The sequence below is a fragment of the Curcuma longa genome, chromosome 2 (assembly GCF_044706935.1).
Source record: "Curcuma longa cultivar G26 ecotype Majalengka, Jawa Barat chromosome 2, ITB_CL_G26_1.1, whole genome shotgun sequence".
Classification (NCBI taxonomy): domain Eukaryota; kingdom Viridiplantae; phylum Streptophyta; class Magnoliopsida; order Zingiberales; family Zingiberaceae; genus Curcuma; species Curcuma longa.
The window spans coordinates 15,279,907-15,288,083 of record NC_133862.1 but is presented as its reverse complement, the minus strand read 5'-3'; the positions used below and the strand labels follow the sequence as shown (position 1 = coordinate 15,288,083).

General features: G+C 48.6%; 1 protein-coding gene across 1 annotated transcript; it reads left to right on the top strand.

Moving 5' to 3' along the window:
- The first annotated feature begins 253 nt into the window (after positions 1–253).
- Positions 254–2,789, top strand: LOC141821698 (uncharacterized). The gene is made up of 8 exons (XM_074709053.1): positions 254–328; positions 409–594; positions 1,369–1,521; positions 1,613–1,684; positions 1,746–2,145; positions 2,211–2,321; positions 2,439–2,543; positions 2,614–2,789. The coding sequence occupies exons 1-8, from the start codon at positions 254–256 to the stop codon at positions 2,787–2,789; spliced, it is 1,278 nt and encodes a 425-aa protein (XP_074565154.1).
- Positions 2,790–8,177: the final 5,388 nt, after the last annotated feature.

Below are 8,177 nucleotides of genomic sequence, written 5' to 3'. Positions count from 1 at the left end.
TTCGTTGTCTCCTTCATGACCTTCAGTTCTCAATTCTTTTTCTATACATAATCCCTCGCCTCACAGGAACTGCAGCATTACGCTTTTCATCGCCATGGGATAGACGACGAACTTTATGCTTAATTTCATTTTTCGTTTTGTAGTCTTCTTCTCTGAGATGCTAGCTTTTCACTGTATCTCTATCTGTGGCTAATGGTTTTCATTTTCATGCATTAAACTCATTGATTCAGTTAGCCGATTTAGCAGTTTTATGATGGAGGAGGAATTCAGAAGGCATGAAAGACTCGGAAGAGTCTCCTTCTCTGCGCATCCTTCCTCGTTCTACACGGTACGATACATAGAACTTTCTTTCTCTTCTCTGATATATATACGTCAGCATGCAGTAATACTTTAGAAAATGCTTGACAGGATGAGAAAATGCTGGTTTCCAACCAAAACAATACTATTGAGTGGTACAAAGAGCAGACTCAGAAATTGACACGCTATTGCCCTAATTCCGAGGTAGTAGCAAAGAGTCCTCATCAGGCTTTGAATTTTCTCTCCAGGACCTGGAGCCCATCGTCCTCTGATTTCTTTCAGATACTCTCATCTCATGTAAGTTGGTATAACTCTTTGCAAATTCGTTCGTATACAGATACTGTAGGGATCTATATGTATGAAAAATCGATTAAACTGCATATAACACAGCGGAAAACAGGATCCCTCCAGAAGATCCATGCGAAAACATACTTATTTTATCAATTATCTACATGATCGAGTTATCTTTGATGCGAGCCCTTCGCAATCCCGACAGCAACTCTTGCCTTCAAAGGTTCACGGATCTCAGCACGATCAGTGTGTTCGCGCCTCCATGGTATCCACACGAATACTGAAATGAAAAAGAACCAAACTGTGGTGCTAGCCACAAATTAGGTTCGGCCAAGGAGATAGAAGAGAAGAGAAAGAAGGAGAAGATTAAGATCATCAAGAAGAAGATTATCAAGAGCCTCTCACTTCTTTTTATATCTCATCATGGGATATGAAGAGTTTTTGACTTTTAATGATCTAAGGAATTAATATTTTATTAACTCTCATGCATCTCATGCAGGAAGATTTTTCTCTTCTTTTAATGAAGATCATGCATGATAATCTTTCTTTTCTTTTAAAGAAGATCATGCAGCCTTTTAATAATAATCATGCCATCATTTTTGATGAATTCGAATTGGCTTGTGTGACTTAAGTTCAACTCGAGTCTCACACAATCTGAGTTGACTTGAGTCCAACTCGAGTCCAATTCAATCCGAATTGACACTAAAGACTAATTCTAACAAATACTATCTCTCCCTGCAGTGTATCGACATTAACTATAGTTGAAAACTCCTGGTGCAGAACCCATCGACGTCGTCATACCTTGACGGCAGGACTCTAGAACTTCATGACAGTGACGTCGACGTGTCCGATCGCAGCAAAATAACAGACATGAACGACGACGAGAACAGCATCACCAGAGATGGTGCAGGAAGAACAATGGACCCGCTAGTGGTAAATATTAATATTTAGTTAATTAATTAACATTGTTTACGTATACGTGTGAATTACTAATTAATTCTTTGGTATTTTATATCGCACGCAGGCAATGCCAAGTAGAGAACTAGCACGATCGTCGTCAACCCAGAAGCACAGAGACTCACAGCTGGGTGGTTGGGTAAGTTAGTGAAATAAGGCAAAGCTAGCGTTGATTTCAGAATTCTAAATCGAATTAAACGGAAATGAAGGCGTGGCTGGGAGGAGGAGTTCTACGCAGTTTCACCAGAGAGCGCAAGAACAAGAACAAGGACGAGGTGCGGTTGAGCACAGCCCAAGTGCACGCGGCTCTCTCAGTTACCAGGCTTGCCGCAGCCATTGCAGGCGTCGTAGGAAACAGCTGCTACATGGAGTCGACTCAGAGCTCCAAGGTTGTTAGCGTGGTCAATTTGGGGGAAAGGTCGACAGAAGAGAATATAAAGCCGGTGGTGGCTTCTGCCGCTGCCTTGGTGGCGACGGTGTGCGCCGAGGCAGCCGAGTCAGCCGGGGCCAACAGAGAGCAGGTGGCCTCTGTCATCAGATCCGGCCTCGCCACTCGGACCACCGCCGATTTGCTCACTCTCACTGCCAACGCTGCGACATGTATGCAATCATTCACCTTCTCCATCAATTCGAAATCTTTTCTCCAACGTTTTAAGATTCCATAGGTTTACGAGGAGCTGCGACCCTTGAGTTGAGAGCTGCATCTTGTAGGCATCTCTCAGAAAACCAGTATGTTCTTGCAAGTGGTGTTCAACTCCCAATTGAAATGCCTCAGGGTAAGTACTTTTTATTCTTCTTATCTTACTTAGCTTGCTCCATATTATACATGTTTTCATCTCAAACCGGATAGCACTTCCGATCGAGTTGTTTGTTTGGGTGTATGAACTATGAAGGGAAGGTGGAACTGAGAAAGGTGAGCATCTACCTCAAGCATGATGAGGTTACAATGAGGTTGGGAAAGAAGCATATGGGTGGAGTCATCAGCACTTACAAAGAATGTGGGTTCCTTATCTTATAATTTACTAACAAATGAAGTAAGTATTAAGCACCATTATATTGTGATTTCAGATAGGATTTTTTATGCATCTGATGAAGCAAAAGATTGTGGCTTCTGGAAAAATCGCCGCGGTTGCTACTTGGTCAGCCTCGCAACGTCCGGTGGAACTGTTCGAATGTTGTTTGAGGATCAAAAGCTTTATGTGGTGTGGAAGTCCATCATTTCAAACCTATTGTGTGACTGTTAGCACCAAAAAACACATGTTTGAATCACATATCGGATATCGATTAGTATCCTTCCTTCGTTCATGTTATGAATAGGATAAAGAAAAACATTGGTTAAGAAAATAAGTTTGTATGAAGCTTCTTCTTTTTTTTCTTTTCGTGTTAAAAGAGTCCTGAAACAGGCCAGGTAGTTTATTGAGAACTCAAAAGATTATTATACATTTTGCATAGCAGCAATAATAGCTGATTTAATTTAATTGATCAGAAATAATCTAATCAAGAAGCCTCCTCGAGGATTAAGGAAATACTTTCTCCCAATATTTCTTGTCGTACATTCCATAGCAACCCAGACAGCCGCTGAATTTTCTAATGTGTGAACACTCCCTAGTTTTTGTTCATTATATGTGTTCCGGTCAAATATCGAAGATGGTCAAGGTACCAGTCAATGAACTATCTGACGCGGACGATTTCTGGGTTGAGCCAAAGGACGGGACCTGAGTCGAACCTGAAGTACTTAGAAGAAGAGGTTAGACTGGCGTAGGAGAGTCCCGGCAGGCCACTCCGATATTCAAGTTAGGGTTCCAATGAGAATGATGTAAAACGAGAGAGAAGGTAGGTAGTAGTAGTAGGGTTTTAGGGATCGAACCTCAAACATGGTGGTAAGCTGATCTTTTTATAATCTGCACTGGGCTTCCCCACGTAGGGCAAGGTGACGTCTTCCTCCTTGCCTTCGGTCGTCTGTCAGGAAGGAAATTCTCTCTGATCCTCCTTCCATTTTGATTGTATGTGCAAGAAAAGGGGGCATCGGAGGGAACCAGGTCTGGCACCTGTGCATTCTCCTTGTCTTTATGCTCAGAAGAGGAGGTATCGAAGGAGATCATGTCTGATAATCTGGTACGTCCTCTGTCCGAACGTGCAGAAGAAAGGGTATTGGAGGGGATCAAATCTACGATACCTGCGGATATGTCCTTCTCTGAGCAGTGGTGTGCGGTGCTAACACTCTGGGGGCTTGAGGTGAGGGCCCAAGATAGAGTAGAGCGAGGTAGAGTGACTGAGACTATAGACTTGAAATGGCCATGACGAGGCTGGCCGAGATGAGACTTGCTGAGACGAAGCTGGCCGAGGTGAAGTTGGTTGAGGTGAGGCTAGCCGAGATGAAGTTGTTCGAGACGATTACGGTCGAGACGGAGCTGACCGAGATGAAGTTGGCCGAGATGAGATTGGCCGAGACGGAGTTGGCCAAGATGGGCTTGGTAGGGTGGGCTAAGACTGGGCCCATACGACATCCCTATTACGGATTGAACTTGAGGCGCCAATTACTCCATCCTAATGGAGCCGCATCTATGTTGACTGGTATTGCCACCTTAGCCTGACTTTGACCACTATCCTACTCTTGACTTTCCTTCTAGCGGGAGCCACGTCATCGATATTACCCACATCATATAAGCCTCCCTCTCAGGTCTAGTCGAAGGAGGCATAGACCGATTGACTGAACTATTGTGTTGGTGTCACGCAGTGCATCACCCACAGGGAGAGAGAGTTACCATAATGTGATAGGCACCATACTAGATCCTGTGGCTGAGCCTGCAGGGGTCTTTATGGCTTCTCATTAAACGGTTTTGATGGCTTATATCTAACGCTTCGAGCGGTGCCCCCACTGGCATGAATGGCGTCGATTGTGTGATTCTCTGACCTTTTGGTTGCCTGATCTGGTGGTGAGCGAAGGAGCGCTTGATCCGACGGTCCAAGATCATGGCAGCTGAGGCATATATAAGGGGATGCTATGGGGAGGCAAGGTTCGAATTAGTACCGTCTTAAACCCTTGTTGTTTGTCGTTCTCCTTGTTGTCTCCTTCCCTACTTCCCTCAAGCGTCTACCATGGCCAGAGTAGGAACTGTGAACAAATGGTACGAATCTCAGAGGTCATCGATGACGCTAGCCACAGTCGATCGCCTACGAGAGACATACGACATTCCTGCCGACCACGAGATTAGGGTTCCGCTCCTGGAACATCGGGCTCATGAACCACCCATTGGCTATCTAACCTTCTTCAAGAGTCAACTAGTAGGCGGATTGTGCTTTCCCTTCCATCCTTACTTCCAGGACTTGTCCCATTATTTTCAAATCTCCCTATCTCAACTAGTGCCCAACTCCTATCGTCTGATCTGCAGTGCCATCATCTTTTTCCACCTCTACTAAATACCTTTAGAACTCATCACCTTCCATTACTTATTTTATTTGTGCCAAATCAAACTCGGTGTCTTTTACTTCGCGGTAAAATCTCGCTGCGCCTTCTTGGGAGATTGCCCCTTCTCTCTCAAGGGCTGAAAACATTACTTCTTCTTCGTGAAGCAGCCACAACCGTATAGTTGGCCCAGTCCCTAGTTGGATGACCTCCCTATGCCGCCCATATTGGGCAAATATAGGAATGAGCTGGCGTATGTGGAGATGTTGGCGATACTGTTGGGGCTGAAGTTTAATGCCAATTTGTTGGCCGAGAATGAGGCACTGCTGCACCCGGCTGGAATAAGCCCTGTCGAGGTGCCTCTAGAGGAGCCCCTGAAGAGAGTTATGCACAGTGCCTCCCTGAGTAAGCAACTGAAGTGGAAACTCACCTCGGCGGCTAATTTGACTGTGCCTGGCGACCTGATAGAGGGATCGGCTCACCCAAGGAAGTCAGTAGCTCCTAAGGAAGTCGACGAAGAGGCTGCAGCAAAAGGGAAATCAACCACCCGATCATCTCCTACGCACATGATGAGCACGGGAGCAACCCCTAAGGAGATCCTATGACGTCTAACCAAGCCCCACCTCTCAAAGAAACGTCTTCGTGAGGCGCGGACCTCTCCGGTATCCCGAGATAGACCAGCTGAGCAAGCGGCAACCAGAGTTGCTAGCCGCCTCAGTCTGGGGTCGATGCTGAGGCCCCTAGAAGGAGGCAATTGGTTTGCCCTTTTAGCAATGAGGGCAAGACAACCCTGAAAATGGCCAAGGGCAAAAGAGTGGTAGTGGCCGAGGAGACAGAGGAGCCGATAGCTACACCCTCGAGTCAAGACCCAGAGGCCACCCCTACTGGGTGCCACCCCTCCTAGTTTTCATAGTCGGCTAAGGAAACTCTAGAGGGCAACCCCACTAACTCGACGATATTGCGAGACTATGAGAAGAACACGCTCCTGAATCTGGGGTTCCTGGCGGTGAGTGATCACCTCATGTGGACGCTCAAACGGGGTGTTGTAGAGGTGCAGGTGCTCCATCAGCATGTGCCTCTGCTGCTCCGGGAGTACAGTCAGTATCAGCAACGGTTGGAGACCCTACTGAGGGAGACCACTCCACAGCAGCTGAGGAGGCTCAAAGGGGAGCTGGAGGAAGCCAGCCGCGAGGCCACCAAATGGTGCGAGTGGACCCTAGCCAACGTCGACCGTGTGCAGTAGCTGGAACGAGAGTTGGCCAGCGCTAAGGCCAGTAACCCGACTTCAGAGGATCTAGTCCAAAGGGCTGAGGCAGCTTAATGCACTGCCTAAGGCCTAGAGGAGGCCCTTCAATAGAGCCAGCAGGAGCGCGTCACTACAGTGCAGGAGCTGGCAGCTGTGAAGGCGCGACTTCAGTAGCCAGTGGAGGAGGCTCAGGCTGCGCTCTTGTGATGTGGTAGTCCCCCCCCCCCCCCCCCCCCCCCCCCCCCCCCCCAATGGCCCGCTGTCACTAAGGGAGAGATCTCTTGAATGCCTGGGCCACCGGACACGCCGGAGTAGTTGAGGGCAGAGTTGGAAGCATCCCGAGCGGAGGTGGAGGCGCTGCAAAGGAAGCTGTAGGAGCGGGAGGCCAAGGAAGGGCGCCGCCGAGAGGAATGCTGGGAGGCTTTCTTCAAGTCGACTGAATTCTTCAAGGCCTTGTCCGGGAGGAGCAGCAACATGCTCTAATATGGCTTCGAAGGTGCGCTCCGATAGTGCGTGGAGGCATGACTGATCCCCCAAGAGGCGGACCTCAGCTCTCTGGACCTGCAGTGGGTGTGGGATATGAACTACCACCCTCTGAGAAAGCTATCTGAGTGGGGCCCTTTGTATTTTTTATTTTGTGCCTTTATTTTTTTTCCAGCCGTGGTTGAGGAGGTGCCCCCCCTGTTGCTTCCAGTCAGGTGGTGGTCCTCCTGGGAGTCCCGCGTTCACGGGTTGGAGGCCTTGGGCGAGGGAGAGAATCCTAGGAAACTAGGGTGTCTTCGGAGGAACGGCTGCGCACGTACGAAAGGGACTTTTTGTCGCAGTTGGACTTTCTCACCATGAATGACAACCTCCTATGGTTGCTTCGGCGGTGTGAGGCAGAAGCCAAGGGCCTCCGGTGCTTTGTCGGGCCCTTCCTCCAAGAGCATCAACTCTTGGGCACCCGGGTGGTAGAGCTAGAGTGGGAGGTGGCTACCCCAACAATGGAAAAGCTGAGGGCGGAGAAGCAAATGGCTGAGGACGCCGCCGTGAAATGGACTAAGAAAGCGGTCGTGTACTCGGACAAGGCTCAGAGCCTTGAGCGAGAGCTGGCCGTGGCGAAGTCCATGATGGCGTCGTCTGTAGAGCTGCTGCAAAGGGCAGAAGTCGTTGAAGTCCTCTTCAAGAAGGCTGAGGAGGCGCTCGCTGAGAGCCAACGGGAGTGCCTCCAACATAAGGAGAGCCTGGCCGCCATGGAGGCCTGTTATCAGCGTGCCTAGCTCGAGGTGGACGTCCTTTCTTCGACCAATGCAGACCTGGTGGTCAGGGGGAAGGCCATAATAGAGCAAGAGTGCCAGGTCGCAACAGGGTTGAGGGAGCCTCTAAAGAAGATCTGCACTGAGGCAGAAAGTGCCCGGGAAGAGCTGCGGCTCTACAAGGAGAAGGAGGGGAAGCGTTGCGAGGAGCAGAAGGCAACCTTCCTCATATCAAAGGAGTTCTTCGAGCTTCTATCCTCCAAGAGCAGTAGAATGCTCTGGCATGGCATTGAGGGCGCCCTCCAACAGTGCGTGGAGGCCAAGCTGATCTCTCGAGGTGTCGATCTCTCCTCCCTAGATCTACAACGAGTGTGGGATGCATTGCCCCCCTCGGAGAAGGCCGATTGAAGATAGGAGGGCATCTGCCTTGCCTTCTCCATGATTTCATGTTGCTACCTCTCTTCTTTTGTCTTTGTCTGCATCTGTTTTTCTCTTTTCCTTGTTTTGTATTTTGTATTGCATTTTGAATGACATAATAGTTTTTTGGTCTCTCTATTGCTTTGTATGATATGGCCAAGTGAGAGCTGAGGGAACGCATGGTGAGCGATGTCTAAGTGAGATTGAGAGATTAGTTGAGATAGTCTAGAGAGGAACAAACCATAAGTGGATGGGGCCACGAGGGTTCTCATGATGACTGAGTCAAACTCTGGCCGTCGGCAAATAGAGCCACAAGTACTTGGCTAAG